The following is a 25,554-nucleotide window of genomic DNA, read 5'->3' as shown; positions in this document are numbered from 1 at the left end:
TATAAGCTCAAGTCCATTTACCATTACAATAATTTAATGCATACATCTGTTTCGAAAAAAAAAGCTCAGTAGGTGAATGTCAGTGGGTACCTGGATCACATCACAGCAGATTCATTCACACAGATCATTCAGCCTCTTTTGCAGTTTACAAACTTTTATAAATCCACATTCAGTCGATGTGTACTGAAACATAGGTGGAAACAATTTCTGCAGAATCTGTATGTGCTGCACTTTCTAGCTAAACAAATTTGAGTTGTCTTTATGTTTTAATTCTATCATTTTGATTTTGCGATCATGGGCTGTTATCAAGGAGAAGCAAGGACATTCAGTCATTCAAGAGAACACTTTTTTTTTTGTTAAACACATTTTCTCTTTTTACAGCATCATGTATATTTTTTTCTCTTATGCTGATATCTCTAAATGGATGAATAAACGGCACCTTCAACTCAACCTTTCAAAGACTGAGCTCCTTGTCATCCCAGCCAGTCCCTCTATGCAACCACAGATCAATATCCAGCCTGGAACAACCAAACTCAGGCCCACAAAGTCTGCCCGGAACCTGGGTGTCATGATTGATGACCAGCTAACTTTTAAGGTTCAAGTAGCCTCGATTGTCCGGTCATGTCGATTTGCCCTGTACAACATCAGGAAGATCAGACCTTACCTGTCAGAAAATGCTACACAGCTCCTGGTACAGGCTCTTGTGATATCACACATCGACTATTGCAACTCTCTACTGGCAGGTCTTCCTACATGCACTATCAAACCTCTGCAAATGATACAAAATGCAGCAGCACGACTGGTCTTCAACCTTCCTAAAAGAGCACATGTCACTCCACAGTTCATCTCCTTACACTGGCTCCCAGTTACTGCTCGCATCAAATTTAAAACTCTGCTGCTCGCTTACAAAACAGCGACTAAAACAGCTCCTCCTTACTTTAACTCTCTCATCCAGGTCTACACTCCCTCCCGCCCAATACGCTCTGCCAATGAAAGGTGTCTGATCCAACCTTCACAACAGGGTCCTAAGTCTCTGACTAGACTCTTCTCCTCTGTTGCCCCCCGGTGGTGGAACGAACTTCCAAACTCCATTCGATCTGCAGAGTCCCTCTGCACCTTTAAGAAAAAGCTAAAGGCCCAGCTCTTTCATGAATACCTACTAACTTAATGATGATGGTCTCCATATTATTGATGATGATGATGGTTGTGACGATTGTTTTTGTTTGATAACGATGACTTATAAGATGGTTTCTATACTGATTAGAGCTCTCAAGACTGCCGTCAGTGTTGTGCTTTGCCTCTGTGCAATGCCTGTCAGCACCTGTGTGTCCAATCAGACTCAAAGCTGATCGTTTGCTTTTACTGACATTGTTCCCTTTTTTCTAGATCATTGCTTGTGTTGTACTTACTCTCTGATGTACGTCGCTTTGGATAAAAGCATTTGCTAAGTGAATTGTAGAATTGTAGAATTGTATGGCTTGGACTTTCTGGAAACTGCGCTTTTAAATGCAGCACTCCAAACCTAATTGCCACAAGGAGGAAAGCATTACTTATAATTAGTTATTTAATTATATTGGTTGTATTTTGCTTATGCTATTGGATTCTTATGTTGTTTCGGTTATTTTGTTGTTTGGGTTTTTCATGCTTTGTTCTTATGTATGCTTTATCTTGAATGTCAAAACACTAGGTAAACCCCCTTTTTAATAGTGCTAGCCTATACACATAAAGTAATCACAACTTGCAGATCTCTTTTAGCTGATTTTTATTCAACCTCAACATCTATATTATGCTTTTGTTTTCAGCGTTATTTTAAATCAGTCTCCTTGATCGCCTGTGGTTTAAAGTGTATTGATGAAATTTATTCTGCTTCACAAAGGATCCATTACTTAAAGCACAACTCAACATCCAGCCAAAAGAAATCACATATAGGACTCTGTAACCAGCTGTGGTTGTCAATCAAACCTGTTGTTTCCTGTGGTTTTTATTTTTTGTTTGTTTGTCCTGTTTGCCCACTGGTAACTTAGAAACTAGTGTTAGAGCCTACTGAGAGCTGTGTTTATTAACTGAGCTGACAAAACTAGCATGGTCAGTGTACTGTATGGGTCCATTTAAAAGTCTAAGGTGTGTGTTACATGTGTGATTGGTAGACACTTATTGAAATGGAATGCTTTATTTGGTAAAAACCAATCAAACTTTCCTCCAATGATTGACTCATATTTGCCATCTGCTGCCCTGAAAGGGATGAGGTGTTTTTGGATCTCTTCCAAGGCATAATAAATGTGGGGATGAAGTCTTGGACTCTTCACTTTTATCTTTTCATCCAAATGAGCTGCATGGAGCTTTATTGCTCTGTTGAGTAAGCAGTTCTCAGCCGCATGAGGCCCATATTGTCCTAATATTCTCCCTGGTGTTTGAACTGCTTTCACCAAAATCACTCTCCTGTTCATTATCAGTGTTAGTGACTACCTAAAGTTTCCCTTGATAACTGCCAGATTTCCCTAACTGGAAGTTTATGGTTTTAGAGACAAATTATAGTGTCAACAAGTCTACATCACCAAGGCTTAAAGAACAATGTTTTGTAGAAAGTATCATATTCAGTATTAAGTTTGAAGGCCATAATAAGGTGCCTGATAACATCAATCATAACTTTTCAAAGTTGGGAGTTGTTTTTATGCCAATATCTTGTAATTAGGGAGTCACATTGATATGTTAACTTCAGCTGACCCCACCTGCTTTTCTTTGTGACTGGGTGTTGTGGTTCAGCTACAAGGGCTAGACAATGGGCTGGATTGGCAACTTACCAGAAGAGTCAGGCAAAAATAACCACACAGCTGACTCAATAATGGACTGGTGTTTGACCTTCTTCTGGCACCATTTTGGTTAATGTGTGATCAATATTAGTACATTTTTAACCACAGTAATGTTTTTGTGTGATCTTTTCTCAGAGACAGACTTGAACTTACAAACCTTGAACCTGTCTGTTTTTTTTTTTTTTGTAAGAACCGTTAAAGAATGGAGCCCAAAGGGTCATTGGGTATTGACCAGGGAAGTTTGCACCATTATACTTTGTTTGAAAATACAACAACTCTCCTTTCCACATTTATCTCATCTTTGTAGGATGTCTTTGTTCATAAAAAAGACAAAAAAGACAATACCACCAACATTTTATGGCCCTCTTTCAATCCTCTTTCAAAACCATTTCCTTGTGATTCATTTATTAATCATGTTCATACAGTTATCATGTAAGGATGGTTTTTGGTATTTGTCTTGTGCTTTCAACTAACCTTATTTCCTAAATGAAGAGAAAGCATGGTATCTGAGAAGCTGAGTCAGAGGGAAATGATACTAAGTATCTTAACCATTCTCAGTAGTACTGGCCTTTTTTCTCCTTCTGTTACAAATATAAACCCAAGCCATCGCCCTCTAAATGAAAGCAAAGCAAATAAACCAAATGCCATGTCAAATTAAAGGAATTTCCCATCATTGTGGTTGGGTTTAATCTTGTGAGATTCAATTTGATCTGATTTGATTTGATCAGATGGTAAAAGTCCTCCTAAAGAATTACTGTCTTCTTAAGGTGGTCCATGATGCAGCTGGTTGTTACACTGCTAATCTGGGATCTCAGCCCAGAGGACTATAGCTCAAAGCTACTACAGCAGCCAACAGCCCACCTCTATTGTCTGTGTCTTTGTTTACAGAGAAATATGTCGTTCTAATCCCATGTGTGGTGGGAAGAAGAGTGGGCGGTTTGAATCCATGTGTGAGGGTTTTTTTGTTTGAAAAGGATCCAGTATCCAGGCATCAAGCAGTAAACATTACATTATCGGTGTCCTGCTTTAAATGTGAGCAGAGGTAGCAGTTGTAAGAGGCCCACGCATGGCCGTGTGCAAGCTGAACTGCCACACTTTTGCTTCATCTTGCAAGAGGAGAGACTGAAACAACAAACCGAGTCCGTAACAAGTTGGTTTTAGTTTGGCAAACGCTTTGTGTGCCCGCTGTAAAAACATGGAAGAAAAGATTACTGTACCTGTTATGCTATGTAGGAATGACACAAAGGGATACTCAGACTTTTAAGCAGTTTTCACATATGCACTCCTAAAAATGTCTAGAAAATGTCAGGAAGGGGAACCCTGAAATCTTCCTAACTTGCTTCTTCACACATGCACCTTACAGCGTGAGGCTATCCTTGTTGGTCGAGATGGCGAATGTCTCATTTTTTCATTTTTATCCAAGTAAATCAGTGCTACATGTAGCCTGAAATATTCATTGTAGCAACAAAAGAGCGGATATGAACATATTGGCAAACAGAAAACATAATGCAGCAGTTTCATTCAAGAGATCACACAGGTCACCTGCATACAGTGTGTGGTCGTGCAGCACCAGTGCAGGAAATAAACGTCACTACCTTGTTCTGTATGCGGGAGAGGGGGTGATATGTTTATTTTTTCTGAATAATTCCAGTTGCATTTTGACATCAGCTTACCCCGACATCACAAGGACATTTTTATCAGGGGGCAGTCAGGAAAATTTCAGATTGAACGTCGTCATATTCGGCTGTTTGCATTCACACATGCAGCTCACCCAGAAGAATTTAGGATTTTTTTCAGGAGTTGAAAAGCACCATTAATTAGGTATTTAAAACTTGACACTTAAACAAATGTCTATGCAGATGATTCACAGCTTTACTTCAAAAGGTTGTAGATATAGAATAATATACATTTATATTCTTCTTTTAGAACTGTCACAGTGTTTATCACTGTTGTATTTAAAAGACCTTTTTGATGTCCAATAAGTCCAGAGCATAAAGCAACTTGAAGTGATGTATGGCCTCTATTACTGCAGATCTTTGCTTCCATTCATTATTTTATCCATTCATCCATATTCTAAAGAGCCTCATTCTGTTAAAAGTTGTGGGCACTGGATGAAAAGGATTCTGGTGTATCACAGGGCTAACACACCTCAACAAAGGTTCTGATTCATCTAGCTATTTATGTTCTTTGATTGAGGGAAGAAACTGGAAGAAATCCCTGAGTATGCCAAAAGCATGCGAACTCAACAAGAAAAGGCTTCAGGAAACTCTGCAACCTTGGCAAACCTCAACAGCATTACTTATTGACTATTCTTTTACATGAATGTGACTTGTAACAGTATGTATTAAGCTTCAAATGCTGACAAAACCAATGCACACATACTTTGCAACAATGACAAGTTATGGCCAGAGATCAAAATGACCCCTGTTGGATCAATAAAAAGTCATATCTGTATTGCTGTGTAAAAATGAAAACAATCAGCAAATGACCCTTTTCTTTAAAAAAACCTGAAAACAGCTGACCGTTTTGATCGTTGAGAACATACATGAATTCAATAAAGTACCTTTTGCTTTGACTGCGTTTGTAATGTAGTCATGACTCTATTCATGGTCATTGGTTATCACACCGCTCCACAGCTGTGTTTAACAGCTGGCTTAGCACAATTGTCTGAAGCTACTGTACTCACGCTGCATTGACCTCCATACATTTCACAGTACAGTTCCTCATCCTCTTCACAGTCCAATTCCACATCACATCATGTCCATGCTGACTCTCTTAGCATTGTGTCCTGGACCAGATGGTGCATAAAGAATGAATCTGTTCTCAAGATTAAACTTTGCTCAACTTTGTAATAACATTCCACTCTTTTTATGGATGCTGGAAAGCACAAATAATTGCTTGGTGGATGAATAAATTGAGTCACCCTTCATTGATGGCAAAGTAATTCCAACAGCATTTTCAGGTCCAATGCAAAACAAAAACATAAAGTATCAGTCAGGAAATTAGTTTTTGGAAGTCTCAGCAGCTGGCTAAATGATTGTCATTTTTACTGAGCATCATCCAGATCAAACTCCTGCAGATTATGGTCTTTTAAGATCATCTTTACTGCTCTGCAGGACAGATGCAGGGTGGATGCATGAGTAGGGGCTGCTATAATGGCTTCCCCTGCAGGGCTGGTGGTGCCAGGGCCCATTCTGTGCAGCAGTGCAAAAACAAAGACCATGTCTGGAACAGAAGGCAACTGATGGCATTTTCCTCACTCATGCATAATTAAAAAACCCAAGTGAGGCCAACATATGTCCACACAGGCATGTATAAGAAGCCATACAATTGAGTAAAGAGGCATGTAGTGTAAGGAAAGCCACATGTTTACCTCATGTACTTTACGCAAAATCAAACACACACACACACACACACACACACACACACACACACACACACACAAACACAAGCAGATACTTGCACACATTCCTTGTTCCAAGCAGCTTTCATCATTATTACACAATAGTTATTTTGCAGTAAACTTATATAACTGGGGAGCCAGCTGCTCAAGGAGAGAGAGTGTGTGTCTGTGGAGAAAATCAGCCAAAGAGACAGCAGTTGTGTGTGTGAGTGTGTGGTTATGTGGGTGGTTTGGGGGATGCTCTCTCACTTCTCTTGGAGAAGGTATGTTCTGATTCAGGAATCAGTCAAAAATGCACACTGAAAATTGCAAATTAAATATAAGAGGTTTTGCAAATATTTCATGTACAAAGGGTCTTGTGCATCTTATTGGTAGGATAAAGTTTGAGAGGATGGTCATCAGGCCTTTAAGTCTTTGGTTTGTGTGTTGGTCTGAAGCCTGTAATGAACAGCTGAAATACTGACAATTTCACGAAACATTGGTCTTTATGCTGTGGCCAATTTTTGTAACATTTCATTACATAAAACATTAGGCAACTGTTGGGTACGTAATCATTTCCAGGGTGATAGGAAAAGAAGCCACAACAATATGATTTTTGTGTTGCTTTCTAGTTTTCAAACATAAAATCCATTCTAAGTGACAAAGTCAGCCAGACAGAAATGATTGTTTGACATTAAGCATCAAATCAAACTGGACTTCCATGAAATCATAGATATGTAAATGAATGTGTGTTACCATCCAGTATGCAAGTATAGAGACTTGTGTGCATTAAGTCTGCCCTAATTCCCCTGTATAGCGTGGAGAAAACAGCCATTAAAGATGTAGTAAGAGAGTAGTTTGGGGAAGTCACAATCTCCTGTTAATTCATTTTCTTACTGTATCACTGCTGCAACTTTTCATCTTTCAAGTGGATAGGGCGTGCCAATTAATTTTTTCCAGTTCATATGCTCCATGTTTAGTTTAATATATTTTTCTTGCCTATTTCTACTCAGTTTTTGCTTAATTTGTGATACCAACTGTTTCTAGTACAAGGGTAAGGGTTAATCTTAACCATACAGGTGACTTGGTACTGTTTTATCCGCAAAATGATTTTGCCCAAATGAAACTTTCTGATGCTGAAAATGGTCGCTGCCATTGTTAAATCAAAAACATAATCATGAATCAGTGACCTCCTGTGTCAGAGTCAAAATGATGGTGTCAGTTACATCCTGCTACTTCCACCATTGTTCCACACTGACAACAAGCGTTGTTTTTCACAAGGCCACTAGATGTGCACTCTAGGTAAATGCAGAAGAAAGGCTTTGATTTGGCTTTGAACACACCATAAAAGCTGTTTCCTTGTTAACAATGTCTCAAAAAAATGTAATAGAATACATTTGTTTTCTCAGGCTGTTCATCAGTCATGGTTATGGTTTCTACTGCTGTCAGAGGCTACTCAGGGAAGGTTAAGTTTAATATGCTGCTTTGGTTTCAGTAAGAAATAGGAGAGGCAGAGAATAATGTACAGAAACAAAGATAGATGAGAGTGGATGACTGCTTGAAGAAGGTGCACTAAAGAAAGGGGCGTGAAAGAATAGGCAGAGGTTGAAAAAAAAGAAGACAGGGTAAAAGGACAACAAAGAAAGAGGAAAAACTAGTGAGAAAAAGGCCCCTAAAAATAGAGAGTAAGAGCGGTAGATCATTTCTAAGTAGAAAAAAAAAAGAGAAAAACAGTCTGGATAGCATGGTATAACAGATGTTCACACAGGGAGACACATTTGACCTGTGGCCGACATAACAGAGCTGTTTTACGTCCTTCTTTCAGATGTTTAACAACTGTTTATTATGAATTTCTGAACTCACAGCTCCCCATCTGTCTCACCACGTCTTAAAAGTACAGATCCACCTGTTCATTTTTTAAAATTTCTTAACCCTGTGCCTTCCAATCTGTCCATCACTCTGACTTAAAAAAAAACCGCATACTTTCAAGGTTTTGGTGAAGCACTGAACTGAGAGTCAGTAAATCTAGAAAAAATATTCCTTGTTACATTTAGTGCAGAATAACCTGTTCTCACAACATCATCAATATGAACACAAACAGAATGCTATACCATAAAATCATTATATATATATATATATATATATATATATATATATATATATATATATAAATACCCCTAAAGAAAGTTGTATATAGGAGCTGTTAATTTTCTTTTCTTCTGATACTTTGACACATCATCTGTTTTGAAGCTTTGAATGGTATTTTTATATATATAAAAAATAGTCTAAAACTTGCAATTTAAAAATGTGCTCAGTGATAAACCCTTGTATTAAACACTGATCTGATTTGCCAGGAATAACGATGATCACAGAAGTGCAACTTGTTGTAGCAACAACTGAGCAAGTTGTTAACACTTTGCAACTGAAACAACTTTTTATGACTTAAATTCCTTGACAGCTTGTCACTTGCGAAGTGTTTCCGTTTTATGATCACAACAACAGTTTTCGCTTCTGCCTCTCAAAAAGCGAGAAAAACAGAAAACGAGATTTTTTAATGATTTGACAGTTGACTCATTTGAATGCCACTCATGTCCAAAGACAACCGCTGCTCCAGAATGTGTGGAGAGAGATGCAGGTGTTGTGTTGAATATTGTCAAACATCTGTGTATGCGCCTAAAGAATCGCTGCTGTTAAACTGTTCTGCTGTTTCTTTAGGTCATGAATTATTAATGGCATTCAAACCACGGGATATCTTGGCAAACTTTTCAATGATGAATGATATTTTCCAGGTATCCTCAGTTTTTTTTTCTTACAGTAATTCCACTATAGATAAAGATGTTTTGTCCTCTAAGCTGTGGAATGGAAATCTTAAGCTGTGATTTCAGAACGTTCAGTAAAACCGGGATTCAGAATGCAGAAGTGTTTATTGGAGTTTTTAGATGAACAGAACTAGCCAACATAGAGAGAGCCTTTCATTGTAAAAGTCCTGCTGTGCCTTACGTACTATGCAAGAAGATACTCTTTGTCCTTTGTTCTTGACTGGGCTAAAGATAAGTGGAGAATCTTTTGGATATTGGATCCCAAAACGGTGAACCAAGCTAACCTTCAGTACGTCAAGTGAAGTCACATATTAGGATCTTAAAGGGAGTCCTGCAAAGTAAGACATTTTGAACTTACTGGATAAACACTGATATCTTTAATATGAATGTTGTACAAAAATAGCACACTGGACACTACATTTTGAGAACATTTAAATCTAATTGTGGAGGGATTTATTTGTAACACCTACAGACCTGATTTTACATGCTAAAGCAACAATACCTTATTTCCATCCAGTAAAAAAAAATTGTAAAAAGGAGTAGTTGCTCTAGAAATGAGTGCCAAACCCTCATGGCGTTCTCATCACCCTGAAAGCTGAAATAACGTCAAAGACTCACATTCTTATTGTGAAGAAATTTCTTGTAACACCTGCAGATCTGAGCTGACATGCTTCACCAATGTTTTTGTCCTCCATCCAGCACGAATATAGCAAAAAAAAAAAGGAGTAACTCTGGGAATACGACAGTGCCAAACCTCAGGTAGTTCAATTACCACCTCAGGTCCTTATACTTGAAACACAATAACATCAAATAAGATTTTTTTCTAAAACTGTCACAAGTTGTCTTCCCTGCTTTAATTAAGCATAAGAATTGTTGGACGTGCTCTTGATCATGAGGCTGGACTTCTCCAGTGCCTCCTACAGATTCTCATCAAGGTACCCCGAAACATCTGTTGGAACTACAACTTCAGACAGACAATGTGTCTTATTTTACTTTTGTCTCCTCAACACATCTGCTGCTGTACACGCTGCAACATTTTCTGACACGTAGCATATGGCTCGGGATCTGCTCTTTTGTTTCGAGAAGAATGTCTTTTGGGTTTGAATTTACATTTTAGGCATTTACATTTTAGGCATTTAGCTAACGCTTTCATCTAGAGCAGCATGGCAATGAGTGCAACAATGAGCTTATATTCTTTGAACATTACGAGAAACCAGCAGTAGGCTATTGAATGCAAAGCTCCGAGCTATGGATCACTGTGAACCTAAGAGAATAGTATTAAGAAAGAAGTGAAAGAGAGGAAAAAATACATTTGTATGTGTTCCAATGAAAACCAAAGGAATGATTGTTCTATTGCAATCATCTTACGGGTATAAGGGATATATCAGAGCTCCCTGATTCATATTTTAGAAGCTGGTAGTAAAAGTGGATTAAGCTTTTAAAGACATTCTACAAAAATGATAAATGTTAGCGAGGGTATAGGAACACACTGGTTGATTTGCTTCAGAAAAACACAAGAAGAAAAGAAAAAGACAAAAGAAAGAAAAGAAAACTTTTGCTTTTGAATGCAGTCTTTCCCAATTCATATTCAGAAACCCCAAAACTGAACTTCTATCATGCCTGCAGGAACTTATAGTTTTGTTCTGTAGTTCTCAGATTAGAACACAAACATGAACTTAAAGTTCCTCTTTTAGTTTCTGAGTTCAGACCCTTGTGGAGAAACTTCCAAGAGTGACAGTTCCCTTCAACAGCAGATGGTGGAACAGGTGATAAGTGAGCTGGAAGAGAAAACAGTGGAGTGGAGAAACACTGAGATTGGCAGGAGGGGAAAAGGGTGAGGTGTCTGCAACATGCTCTCTAACACATGCTGGAAATGTTCTCTTTATTCTAGAGATTCTAATGTCTGTGCGTCGGTGCTCAGCTGAGAGGAGGCCTCAATGTTCCATAAAGATGAGCAAAATAATTGAAAGAAAGAAAAATAAATGTACAGAGACGCTCATCGTTACTACGGTCCGCTTCAGAAACACCGGTGGCACAACGTGATGCACGCACAGGAAGCATTAAAAAGTTTTCCTCATACGCTGCACAAGCATGTATGCCTGATGATGAATCAACAAATCAGAGAATTATCTTTACACAAAGCAACACGTGTCTGAGTAAAGGGCATGATTTTGATCGAAGAATTATTTCATGCTCTTAATAATACGGGGGATCAGCCGACATCTCTGCAGCCTGAGGAGGATACGAGACAGCTGTCACTCGGTCGCTGTTAAATGAGAGATGATGTGCATTAACTTCAGTGACTTACCTGAGGGCGGTTACCTACAGCTTTACATCAGGCTGCAGATTAAAGTACAGTTTTGTCGCGTCTGCTTCTCCCTCTCTCGCCCACTCTCCCCCCCCCCCCCCCCCCTCTCTCTCTCTCTCTGTCTCTTGGCCCGTGGGAGAGCCATGTGTCTTGATATCCTATTATTATGTCATGTGTTTAGTTTTCCACCAAATAATGAAGAGTAGCATCGTGAGAATATCGATAAGCAGTAGCGGTATCAACCCCGGTATCGATAAAATCCTAACAATCGCCATCCCTACTCCTTACTGTTGCAGTTCATTCCCTGATTAGTCTGTGAGAGCCATGTTTCCGATCACATCTCAGACGTTTTACTACCTCAAGCAGCTTTCTGTGCATCCTGTGTACATTAGCAACCGTGTTTGTTCGTGCCTTCAGATCTGAAGAACGTCATCCTCTTCAGAATAGGAATTGGTTACTGCAGGTTGCTCTTTTGAGGTGTTTTTTTTATGTCATTTGTAACTTTGATGAACTGATCTGCTGAAGAATTACTCATGAAAACCTGATAAAAGACAGCTGGAACACTACATTAAGTTTAGATCTACATTCTAAATCCTTAGCCATTGTTTACCTACTTGATGCCTGTTAATGCATCCAGATCACTTTTAAGTCTTCATAGACTAACTAAGCCCTTTGAGTCGAGATCTTCCTGAAGAGATCTGTCAGTTTTTAGCCTTCTAAAGCCCATTGGCTCTGTCAAACAGCCTTTCTAAAGCAAAAAGGGCTTATGCTATAATAGGAGGTTCCCTGGAGTCTATATATATATTTACCTCACAGCAGGCATATACAGAGGTTACATTGGAGGAGACACAAAGGCTTTCACAGAATATAGCACTTTAAAAGGAGCTTAGAAGGACATGAATGGAAGCCACTGTACGTGCCAACAATGTGAGTTTATCATCTATACTTAAATGACTTTGCAGGACGTTTTTGTTCTCACACAGCACATGAATAAACATCTGTTGCATTCACCTCTCTTCCAAACAAGTTCACACAATGCAGACTTCACCTTTCAAAACGAGGTTAGCTCTTATTATTTTGCAGTATACAAGCCTTGTAAATCTAGTGTAAAACCAATAGGACAACTTTCCATGATTGTTACTGTTTGCGTAATTTATCTCAATTCTACTAAGGTACTTTGTACTGCAGGTTGAAATATATATATGCACATCTTAATACGGCGGAAGTAGATTTTCAAGGTAGCCTCAGTTTTTTCTTAGTCATTCCACTATAGATAAAGATGTTGTCTCCTCTAAGCTGTGTGATGGAAATCTTAAGCTGTGATTTCAGAACGTTCAGTAAAACCAGGACTCAGAATGAAGAAGTCTTGATTGGAGTTTATTTTTCGGAGCATTTAGATGAAGGGAACTACCAACATTGAGTTAGCCTCTCACTGTAGTTATGCCTTGCCCTTAGTACTAAAAAGATAGGAAGGAATAAAGAATAAAATGGCTTGTAGACATTCTCGTGAATTTGTTGCCAACATACCTTTGCTCTAAACTCGTGGAATATTTACACCCCCAACATATTTTGAGAGAATGTTTAGGGTTATAGATCCTTTTTGACTACAAATGCATAAATCTAGCCTCCAGCATATTGCTTGTTAATGTTTATTTGTTCTTTTGTTCTTTTGGCGGGGGGCTCTTCTGTTACATGCCTCATCCTCATCTTCCCATGGCTCACCCTCTCCATCCGTCTCTTTGTTGAGCGTAAATCTGTCCCTCTATCATCAGATGCTCTTCAAGGAAACCAAGTGTCCAGATTTACGAACCATACTACACTGATTTACTCACACACAGACATACATGTGACTCAGGTTCTGTGTGACCTTGTGTTAGTGCTGATTGTGATTCTGTGTAAGGGAGAGATAGAGTGCAGGTTTGTTCAGGTTATCAAGATCAGGTGTGTGCGTGCGTGTGTATGTATGCAAACCAGAGGCAGATAAAATGTAAGGCCTCATCCTTTAACACATGTACAATCACCTGAAATAAATCGAAAAAACATTACCTTTTTTTTCTTCCCATGCTTGGAGAATTAAGCGATTTCAAGGATGTGAGGATGTGTATAGTTTATTTAAAGCACAGGGATAGATGTAATAGGAATTCATTTGACTTAATTGATTCTGCTATTAAGCAGAACAATCTGTTATCCTTTTCAAGCACATATTGTTTGCTTTCCTGGGTCACTAGTCCTGTGTGGATAAGCTGAGCTTTAAATATGCATCACTTCATCCACATACCTCATGACCCTGCTCTGCATTCATCTGTTCTCTTCCTTTAGTCATTAGGTGTTAGAGATATCAGAGGTAAACAGAGGAAAATAAGTATTACAACTTTGAGAGGCGAATAAAGAAGGTTAGCAATGAAGAGTGGTTATTTGTCCTTTAGCTGACAAAAACTATACTCAAATCGTGTTGTTTCTTTTGGCATATTTATCCTCTTTCTCATACTTTACCCAGCCAGCAGCTAAAGATTGAGTAAAACCTTCATGTTCAAAAGCTCTTGGAGGGAGAGCCACATTGCAGCAGAGGTACAATCTGCATAAGCGAGGTAAAGGGACCCCTGTGGGGCAAACAAAAAACAACTCCAAAAGGTAAAAAAAAAAAAAAAAAAAGAAAGAAAGAGAGGCATCACCGTGACAGAAACACATTCTGCATTTAAAGTTGTGATTTAAAACAGCAAAGGGAATGCTTATTCTCAGCCTGCTTTAGCTTTTTGGCATAATGCCCTATTGGTTTTTTCCTTCACTTACTCTTTTGCTCTTTATTTTTCCGCTTGGAAAACTAGTGTTGAAATGCCTATAAACAAGGCAGCGCTCCAGCTAAAAAAAAAGGCAAAGAAAATCAATCGTAATGCTCTGTGAGCTACTCAATGGCCAACAGGAGCAGACTGGAGCTGTGAAAGTGTGTAATGTATGAGTGTCACCCAGGGAGCAAGGGAGGAAACGGATGGCCTGTTAATGTTTCTGCTGTAAATAAAGCTTCAAGTATATTACACCGGAGTTGATGTTGAAATTCTTGCCTCTAAAAACATCACAGATTAGTAAGTGATGCCCGTTTTAAATTCCAGGTTTAAGACCGAGCAGCCTCATTGACATGAAATATGAAACAAAGGGTGATAAATATGGTGAGTGAGAGAGACAGGAGATGTTTGGCTTGTCTTCCTGCATTACCTAAAAAAAAAAAACACAACAGGCAGACAGACAAAGACGGATACACAGACACTTGTCAGACTCTGTTGCTGTACTCAGATCTGACAGAGGCAGCTTAGGGACGCAGCCTTGTCCATCATCCTGCTTGTTGACAGACATGCACACACAGATACGCACCCAGACGCTCCAAAGTCCTGACAGAGGCACCATGGGAAAAGAGTGGCGGTCTGTTTTCTGTCATTATGTGATTTTTTTTTTTCTGTAGGTGTTGTGGTTTATTGTATATATTGTCAAAGCAAGCTTAAACCATCTAGCTTTTTCCACTGACAGCCCCATTCTGTTTCAAATTCACTCCACTGACTGGACAGTACGGGAGTATTTGACTCAAGGGTCACTCTTGGCTGAACCTTAACCGTAATGAAGTGTGTGCTTGAACAAAAAGGAAGAGTTAGTGCCTCGCATCTGTTAGATGGATTTGTTCAACAGTTTGAAAATACACTCAAACAAAACCAAAACTTTAATCTGTAAGAAATTGTAAAAAAAAACAAAAAAAACAAACAAACATATTTCCATAGACAAAGAGAAGAGAAGAGTAGAGTAGAGTAGAGTGCGATAGCTGGTTACATGGTTTGATTTGTGTATTTATTTATTTTCATGTTTTGATATGAAGTAGGACAAAATAAGTGGAAACTTCATCCTACTCCTTTTGGAACATGTTCTGTTTGCTTCATGTTGAACATTTTTAGCTGATATCGTTGTTATGGTTCATTTGCATATTGTTTATTGCTGTTAGCCACCTCATAACAGCCAATGAGAGCCTTTGTTGAAAGGAGGTGCCTCCCCCTGTTCTGTCCCACTATTGCTCGCGATTGTGCCAGTGACTGACATTTCTTGTTGACAATGAAATTCTCAAATCATGGATATGCTGCTTCTATCAATACTTCAGGGTGATTTCTCTCACACTAAGAAGATGGATTTAAGTACAAGTGGTTTTCAGAATTGCATTCAAAGTATTAATTAATAAGGTGATATTTATTCCAAGATAGGCTACGATCCATGAATAATCTGTGTTAAAAGAGACGGTAAACAGCTTAAAACAATATTCATGAAAACAGTGAGAGTTAACTTATCAAACCAAACTATGAACTGAGTCAGTAAGATGGTCCATGGACCTGAGTGGAAGTATTGACTCAATTAAAGAATCTTTAATGTATTTATTTCTCATGACCCCTCACAAAAAAGCAACAAATGGCTTGTCAGAAAAACAGGCTTAATGAAGGGTTTTATGGATCCACAAATGCTGTCCAGTGGAGATGACAGTCTCACACAGTAGTGAGTGACATGATGAGTAAACCTCTTTACTGTTACTGTGATAAAACTGCCTAATGCTCCATTCTAACACCAAACAATTGAATACTAAATATGTATTTTCTGCCTGTTTTGACTCAGATAATTGTTGCTGTGTTTGGTTGTCACTCCTCAAATAATATGTCAGATGTGATCATTGGCAGTGGGTCTAGAACGATCTGTGACAGGCCTTCACTTTCTGCTGGCTTTGGGGCGAACGTGGGCTGGAGTTTTACGCCTGTCACAGTTTGGGTTCTGCTTTGGTTGTTGAGGGAATGTGTTGTGTACAAAACAAAGTGCTGGATAAATAGCATCATTTGATTAACCTAAGATGGGTTTGTAGTCTAACTTAGTGGATCTTTTTTTTTTTTTTATGTTTTACTGATTTCGTCATCTGTCGTTCTGTAATTCACACAAGTTTCCATCCAATGTTTTTTTAATTATAATTGGGTCGTTTTACTCGCTCAGTGCTTTGAGCTTTGTTCTTTAATTGCATCGCTCAGGTTGCAACACATTCCTTTTGAAGTGAATTATCTTAAATTCTGGTTTGTTTGAGGAAGAGGTACATCAATGGGAGGGAGGGAGGGAGAGAGAGAGAGGGAGGGAGGGAGAGAGAGAGAGAGGGAGGAGGATCAGGGTGGTGACTAAAATGAGAGGGACAAGGAAAAGGACACAGATGATCCTTTATAGTTTCTTATTTAGTTTGTTTGTTATTGATTGTAACATTCAGTTGTTAAATTATGATAGTAGATATTTTAGAGGATCACTCATTATTTGATGCTGTTTTTCTGCACACACATGCACAATTACACACATACACACACTATAGTTTACTTGGAAGCATGAGCACAAACCACGACTCAAACAATGTGCACGCTGCCCTATCTGCAAAAAAAAAAAATAGTTTAAGGCAGCTTCACACCTAATTTAGTACTCATTGTTTCCCAAAATTAATACACAAACACAAACTACAACGATCATCTGGGAACATTTTTCACTCCTTCTAACATACACCAAGAAAAAAAACGAGTTGAAAGTGAAGCAGAAAAAAAAGTGGGTTTTGAAGTTTTCACAAGAGACACATTCCCTTGCCACAAACACAGAAAAGCATCTTGTTTAGGCTAATCAACAGTAGACACAGGTGTGTATGTACATACACACTGACAAACATATGTACAGAAAGCACAGCCAGGGACCGCCGTGACATATTTGCAGGCAGTTATTGGCATGACATGAAGCGAGACGAACAGTAGAGAGTAATAATGAGAAAGGAGACAAAGAGGATTGAAACGTTTTTTCTCTTCTCTGAGTTAAAAAAAAAAAGTGTTTTAGGGAGAAAGTCTGTGCTGGTATTTGCATAGTTGTGTGCCAAAAACTATTCTAAAGTATGTGAGTTAATGAGAAAAGCAGTACACAAGTTTGCACATGTGGATGTTTGTGTGTGCGTGTGGCTGTAAAGTGTGTCTATAAACTGAGGGAGGGTCTTGTCAAGGTGATAAATAGAACAAAACACACCGGGACGGATTAGAGCGAGGAGAGGGAGAGGGAGAAGGAGAAAATAAAGAGATTAAGAATAGGATGCTTTGAGATTGGAGGATGGAGGAGGGGCTGAAGGAGGGATGAAGTAAGGTGTCTGGGGAAGGAAAAGAGGAAGGAAGGTATCGAAGGAAATCACAGAGGGATGGATGAAAGGCAGAAGGAAATCTTAAGGAGGAGGAGGTGAGGAAAAGGGATGAAAGAGGAGATCTGGTAAGGAAAGTAAAAAGAGAGATTGTGAGAAGGGGGGTCATTGAAGAAGAAGGAAAAGAAACAAGGAGGGCATTTGAATGGAAGGGGTTAGGAAGGGGTATTGAATGTAATAGGAAACTGATATAACTTTTGAGGGAAGGGGGGTTGGTGCCAAGAGAAACTTGGGGGGAAATCATATAGACTATAAAACGAAAATGTTGGATGAAAAAGAACAGAGGGTCAGGAAAAGAGGGGGGAAACAAGGAAGACACAACAGGATTTAATGATAAAGAGGGGATGAGGAATATATAGAGATGAATGGTGGTAATCTTACTGCAGAGGGACCAAAGGTAGACATGAAAAGAGAAAAAAGTAAGGAACAGACTCAGAAAAGAAAGGTAAGATTAGGAAAAGTTAGAAAAGAAAAAGGGTAAATGTGGTGACAGAATTGCTGATGAGAGGAGGAAATGGGATATGTGATGTAAAGTCATATAACTGAGAAATGTACTGTTGTTTGTTTTCTCATTAGCCAAACTGCATTTTGTGTATTGGATATAATCCCCGTCATTCACACAGCACCTATCCCTTTAAAATGTTATCTTTCATAACAGCTTATCCACTCATGTCTTTGTCTTCTCCAACTAAAACCACAGGAGGTGGCACCCAGCTGTGCAAATCAATTTTTAAAGGCATTTTATACAAAGAGACTTTGCCACGTATCAGGGATTAAAGAAAATCCGCCAGAAAATCGGGGCAGGGAAACTCCAAGTGCAGCCAATTCAATTTTAAGCAAATTCCCCCTAACTGTCACTATGACAACTCCGCTCTCTTTTCCTCTTTTGTTTTATGATGTGCTGGTGTGTACTGAGGATTAACCTCGCCTTTTCTTCTCTCTGCAGGGTGTGGTTCCAGTCAGGCATCAACTTCCTTGCGGTGAAACCAAGCAACCTGGTGGCGTGGGAGATCAAACAGGAAATGGCACCGGGTAGCAGTTCGTTGGCGGTGATGTGTCAGAGAAAGGCGTACTCTACGGCAGAGAGGTAGGACTGAATCAAACATGGCTTCTCTTTTTTTTTTTTTTTTTACAGCTTTCTCTGTCAGCAGCTGGGTAGTTTTTGTTGTTTATAAAGTGGAATAATGTGGTTGCATATTGGTACCTGTCCACACAATGGGCTGGCAAGCTAATTGCTCTGTCCTTGAAAGGTTGATTAGGTTTGTGTGCGCGTGTGTGTGTGTGTGTGTGTGATTGTGTGCATGCATGCGTGTGTGTGCAGACATTTGAATCAAGGGCATGAAAAGAACAACAGCAGAGTAAACACACCTTGTTCCTTTTCTGCTAACATGATGGCTGATCAGTACTTGACCCCAATACATGGGTTGGTCTAATTTAATTGCAATGTTGTCAAATTATGGAGGCAGATTAATTGTAATAATAAGTGTAGGTGAGACCTTGAAAAGGTGGTGAGAAAATGTGTTAAATATAGCAGCGAAGAAGTGATTCAGCAAAAGGCAATGTACAAAAACAACAGTTTATATCAGTAAAGGTGAAGAGAACAGATTGATTTAATAACAACATAAAGAAATATTATAACAGATCATTCAATTATTGTACCACTAGTTTTGGTAATAATACCACTATAATTATTTCATTAGAATGGTAAAGATGAAATCTTAGCATACAGTAGGAAGTACCATGACAATGATGCTTTATTTTCAGTAACACATGCTCAGCTTCACGTCACATTGTGATCTGCATGCTCTCAGAAACTGCAGGCGACTTTAACACATAATATTGCAGGACAGGTTCATGTCGAAGGCGACACATTATACATCTTTGTGTGGTGTGGGCATACTTCTGTTTATGTAGAGACTCAAGCGCAGTGATGTCAACACATACACACACACACACACACACAATCATACACATTTCTCAGTGTGAAGATACAGAATGCAGGTTCAAGCATGGTGGCCTGTATGTCACCAAATGTAAACACAAATTTATAGGCTTGTCTATCTGTCTGTGCGGGTTCTTTCTTGAGTTAGCCACGGCTGAGTGAAAAGCTATCTGACTATCTGTTCATGTCCTCAAATATTTTTTTTATTTCTCTGTTTGGCTGTATTTTTCCCCCTCTCTCTCCGTTCTTCTCGTTCTCAAACGTTGGATGTCTGAGTTACTGAAGTTCCTGCTTCCTGTCCGTCATCGACCATTTATTTCTCTCCTCTTTTCTCTCTCTCTCTCGCCCTCTCTTTGCTGGAACAGAACAGTGCTGATGAATGACTTCCCATTGCATTAAAAACCATTATTGCAGGCAAGTAGCTCAATTAGCACCACTTAGCTAGCCGTTAGCCACGTCTAGCCTTGACTGATAGACAGCACAGGCTGGCCTTGGAGAGAAATAAAAGTGATGACACAACAGCTTTAAGCTTTCTAATTAGGATCAATAGATAGTTATAAGTTTTCCATCCGATGTTCAAACTTTGAGACAATGGGTCAGTAGACAAAAAGCGAATGTCTTGTTGGTTATCATCCATATCCCACCTTTTTTATTTTTTATTTTCTCTGTCTAACAGGATAAAACAAACTGATGGGTTTGATGAATTCAATAGAGCAACATGTGGGTACTGGGGACAAGAAACAGTAGAAATGCTTTGGACTTTACTTTGTTGATTTTTTCAATTTATTTTAGACTTTATTGTAGAGTGCAACGGAAACAGTGGATAGAGTCTTAAATGGGTGGAGAGCGAGCGTGAGGAATGAGATGCAGGAAAGGAGCCACAGGTCAGATTCAGACCCGGGCTGCCCGCTTCGGACTACAGCCTCTTAAAATAGGGTGCACAAACTAACCACTAGGGCACAGCGTCTCCGTGTTTTGGACATTTTTTGGAGGGATTTTTCTTGAAGGGATTACTCATGGATTCTCATGCTCCTGTGGTGCACAGCAGAATGACTGGTGAAATACTGAAGGTGTTTGATGAATTTTAGGATGTACCAGCCATTGTTGCCTCAAGGTAGAGGATTTATTTTCCCGTCCTGTCGTCATCCATCAGGATGGTGTTTGGGTTGTTGAGATGGAGGTGATTCTAAACAGCTGCTTATTTCCGTTAGCTTTGGCACATATCCATGTGTGGGAGAGTCTCTTTTTTTCTCTCTCTCTCTTTTCTTTCTTGCCCAGAAGGAAAAACTCCTCAAAGTGATGTCAGGGTAAACACAGAAAGTCATGCTTATGAAAGCAGATTATGATACGGCTCTCACAAGAACATACACATAGAAACACAAGTGCACAACACATATTCTTTCACATTCACATCAGCTTATATAATGTATGTACACGCTCCTGCTGTTTTTCTAAAGTGATTCTGTAAACAAAGAAGTGAAATAAAGCTAAGATAAAACACATGCATTAATCTACATGCCTGTACTCACATAGGCGCACGCACACAGACACACACACACACACACACATACACTTCCAGTAAATACAGACAGTTTCCGTGTACAAGAACTCGGGCTTTTATCAGCGCCTGTGTGGGCAGGATGGCTAATTAAAAGAGCTGATCTGTATTAATCTCTAATGAGATATTACTGGTAGACACATGAAACAGTGAGTGTGCTTTTTTTTTTTTTATGAATGAGAAGACAGGAATGATTACTTCCTCTGGTAATAATCCTGTGAATTGACTCTTGTTACCTATTGTTACCCTGAGATATAGGATGATCTGACATGATACAGTGTTCAGAGTGTGATCAGAATGTGGAATGCATGCTAAGTGGATGCAGTAATTAGAACGAGCGCCTGGGTTTCACAGTGTGTAGAGGTGTGTTATTGTGTGTATATGTTTGCATGTGTGTATGAGGTGGGTGTTTCTATGCTATTTTGCGGATATAGTAATTTTGCATATTTGTATGTAGGTTGCTTAGACCTAAAAAAGAAAGAAATTGTTGATGATGATGAAGACTATAATTACTGTTCCAGCATCACACGTCCCATCAAACCTCTATTATGTTTTCCATTAAAGGGCCCTAATTGTCCACAAAGCTCTCATTTGCTCTCTATTGATTTTGAATATACAGTAATTATTAATTATTTGCGTATTTCTCACTTTTTGACCATTCTGGTATCATTTAGCTGTAATTACACAGCAAGCCGCCACACTGCGTTATTGACACTCTGCTTAGTGTTGCCTCCCCGCCCTTCTGCTGCTGCGTATTATTGCTTTAAAAAATGAAATATAATGAGATGTTTGGATGTTCATGTGCGTGTCTGGTCCCCCTCATACAGAGCTATTGAGGAGCCCTGAAGCAAGATTGTGTTTGATGGAATTCATTTTGAGTATTATTACAAATTATTATTCATTCATTTTTCCTTGTTTGGAATCATTTTTGATATTGTAACTATTCAATATAATTTTGTTCTTTCTGCTTTCTCTTACTTTATTGCCAATTTTTTTTGTTATGTTCTAGACTTGACCTTATTGAGTTTTCACTGTTATTTCTAAAGTGAAGTCATTTTTGTGTCACTTGTAAATTAAGTTTCTTGTCCCTCCCGACTCTTGTTTACAGGTTTTTTATAAAATTAATATTAAATAAATGAATCCCAACAAGAAGTGGAAAGGGCTCAGTATGACCTTTGTTTTGTCTGGCAGGTTATATGAGGGAAAAATGTGGCATAGTTTATGAGTCTGGCTGACACTGCCAGAATGAGGACAGTGCTGTATTTCATGATCATGATTAGATCTATAGATTAACATTGCTAATGAGCTGCGTTCAATACCAGAACTGGGGTAATGCACTGTCTACACTCTATACTGGGACATGCAGTTTGAATGCACGTGTGTGTTTGTCTCTCTCTGTGTGTGTGTGTGTGTGTGTGTGTGTGTGTGCTAACTATTATTAGTGAAGTTTTTCATTATGCGGAGCCATGTGCAGTCGCAGCCAGAGTAATAAAAAAGTTCTATTTAATGATTTCACAGTTTTTTCAAGCAGCTCAACCATCTTCAAATATATTACCCTGCATGTAGTGGAGAGTTGAATAAATTAATAAGAAGTAAAGTACTTTACTAAGGAAACTTGTCACATTAAAAGAAGGTGAAGCTGCGTATTTTTAGATCTGGAACATAATCAAAGCAGCAGTTTTCCAGTAAAGCACTGGAGTTTTCTTTGAACCAGGTGCTTAAAAAAAATAACATCAGACTCTAACCCCTAGAAAGATGTAGGATCATTTGCATTGGAAGCTTTTATTATTGTTTTGACAGCTAATTCCCCTGTTTTCATTTTTTTTATCAAAATCACTGTCCTGAACTTCTAACAATGAAAACACCTCCACTGTGTTGAAAGAGTAAAGATTAAAAAACATGACAGCTTTGATATCTGTGATCTATTAACAGATAAAAACAGTTAAGAGCAGCTTAAATACATTGTTCTCCTTTGACTTTGTTAGCTTTAAAGTCAAACTACCACAACAAAAACTACATCTGCCTTTGCCATAGTTTTAATGCTATGGAAACATTTTACCCGTAATAAAATGATCCCACTGCTAGTTACTCAATTCTACTTTCTTTCCCCTTATTCAAAAATGTACAAACTGCAAAACCTGTCTAATCTCATGTAGCTAAACTTTCCCTCTTTCTAACATTAAATTGTGTGCAGATCCAAAGTAACAGGTGAAACACTCAGAGTTCTCCGTGTTAATTTATCCTGAATCGCGTCAATATATTTGACAGTTATGTATCAAAGCAAGAGTTCCCTTTCTGGTTGTGCAACATTAATGTTGCTCTCCATGCATACACACACACACACATGTGCAAACACATTAACATATTGCAGGAAATATGAACCGATCCGCACTTATGCAAATATATGCAAACAGACCAAATGAAAGTACATACATGGCTTGCATGTACTCACTAAACACAATGGCGTGGTATGCATCGCTGCACGTTTAAACATAAAGGTAAGCTAACACACAACATGAGTTATTCATCAACACAAGTCATCAGATCATAAATGTTGTATAAACACTTCATGCATGATTCAAACACAAATGTTTGTGTGTGTGTGTGTTCACCCTGTCTTTACATCCCGGTTTTATATTAATCGAATTGAACACAGACATGTTCCTGTAATCACATGGTATGCAGTTTTTATTCTCCCAAATGGGAAACCAAGCTCTCGCTTTAACTTTAATCAAATCCGTCAGAGTGGTTAGAGTCAGCTAATGCAGTCGGTGAATATTTTTCAGTCTAACACACAAACATAAAGACAACCATTTGATCATGTAGAATCTTTTTTTTTATATAAACTTAGATAAATATTGATTATACTTTAAAAATTTGAACCACAAATCCAGCTCCATATGGATACACACCCTGGTTTGATTATAAAGTTTTCTTTATTTAAATCTATGAGTAAATACAGCAGCAACGTATTGCAGTATTTTGTATGATGATATTGAACAAATATATAGATATTAGTACTAATCATTAATAATGTGACATAAAGAGCTTAAAATTAATGCACATATTCAACGTTTTAATATTGTACAGTTTCTTCAGGGGTAGCTAGTGCATTACTCCCCGTCGGGTTCGCAATTTCTCACAGATGGACCAGGATGTACGTCTTAGTTTGTTAGCTTGATGCTAACACATGTTAACAATGTTAAGTAAACTACTTTGGTTTTCTTGTAATTAAGTGCCTACTCCTGGTTCCACCAAAATGTAAAACAATCTTTCTTAAGTTATTTGAGGAATAATCTTATCATCATTGTTGTGAAAGAAATGTATGTCTTAGCCTTGCTAGGATTCATTCATTCTTTTTTTTTTAATATCAAACCATTAATCATTTGGAATGAAAACTATATGTTGGGACAAAACTTTACGTTGAAAAATTGTAAAGTCTTCTTAAAAAGTATAGCATGGTGTGTCCTTTGGGGATTTCAAACCCTATTTTAATTCACAGAGGTAGAGGGTAAAAAAAAAAAAAAAAACAGGGTGTCGTATGGTTTGAGTCGTTAGTAGAGACAAACTATCTCGACACAGAGCTTTTGTTTTGAGTGCTGGCAGTCTCCCTGGGATACACACTGTCACACGCTCACACACAGTAGAAGAGACTTGGGGCCAAGATGTCTGCAGTCTCTGTTGGCACACATGAGGATTAAAATCACAGCAACAGGGATGAAGCATAGAAAAAGCAAGGGTTGCCAGCCAACAAGAGAGAGAGAGAGAGAGAAATGACAGAGAAGAGTCGGGACAGAGAAATAAAAAAATAAACAAAAATGAAATAGAGAAAAAATCTTAAGAGCATGTCAGTGTTGCTCTCAGTGTGTGTCCCTAGAGAGAGAAAAATGGAGAATTCCCCAAATACACTCATATCCCATTTTCATTGACTGCAGTGTGTGTTTTATAAAGGAGGGATGTTTATATGCTAGATGTGTATGTCATGAGCATGTGTGCATTCGCTCTGAAACATGCCTCTGTGTTGCACCACTCAGAGCAGGGTCAAGTACTCGCCTTATTTTGTCCTAAAGGAACGCCTCCAGTTTATGACATCCCCCATGAGTGCCGTTCACTGACTTCATTATGCCCTCACCTTTTCATGAACCCTTTGCATGAAACGTATTACAAGGCACTTCATGCTGCCGTTTAGCCACAATGTGAACTTTACTTGTATAGTAAGCAATGCAAATCGTTTTTTGTTCAGTTTTTTAATGAGTAACTGAAATTTCAACCTCCACATAGATACAGTTCAGGGGAACAGAATATAGTTTAAAGGGGCGTTTATAGGAGTTCATAAGCATTGAATTCCAGAAAAAGAATCCAAATAACAACAGACCTCATTCTACTTACGTGGACTAATTCTCTTGTACAAAGTAAGGTCAAAAATAGAAAAATCCAGAGCGCGGGATAGCCTTGCCTAGCGGGTATGTTGTCCCCCCCTTATAAGAAGGTTATCTCATCGCAGCAGCTGTGGGTTCG

General features: G+C 38.6%; 1 protein-coding gene across 1 annotated transcript in view; it reads left to right on the top strand.

Annotated features, from left to right (window-relative positions):
* Positions 1-25,554, top strand: part of si:dkey-215k6.1 (transmembrane protein 132C) — a 246,350-nt gene that overhangs the window by 114,878 nt on the left and 105,918 nt on the right. The window contains exon 4 of the mRNA XM_061038479.1: positions 18,483-18,623. Within this exon, the coding sequence (XP_060894462.1) occupies positions 18,483-18,623 (141 nt within the window). The remainder of the gene's footprint in view (positions 1-18,482; positions 18,624-25,554) is intronic.

The sequence above is a fragment of the Labrus mixtus genome, chromosome 5 (assembly GCF_963584025.1).
Source record: "Labrus mixtus chromosome 5, fLabMix1.1, whole genome shotgun sequence".
In the NCBI taxonomy this organism is placed as follows: Eukaryota; Metazoa; Chordata; class Actinopteri; order Labriformes; family Labridae; genus Labrus; species Labrus mixtus.
The sequence above is the reverse complement of the archived record's forward strand: the minus strand, read 5'-3'. Positions and strand labels throughout refer to the sequence as shown.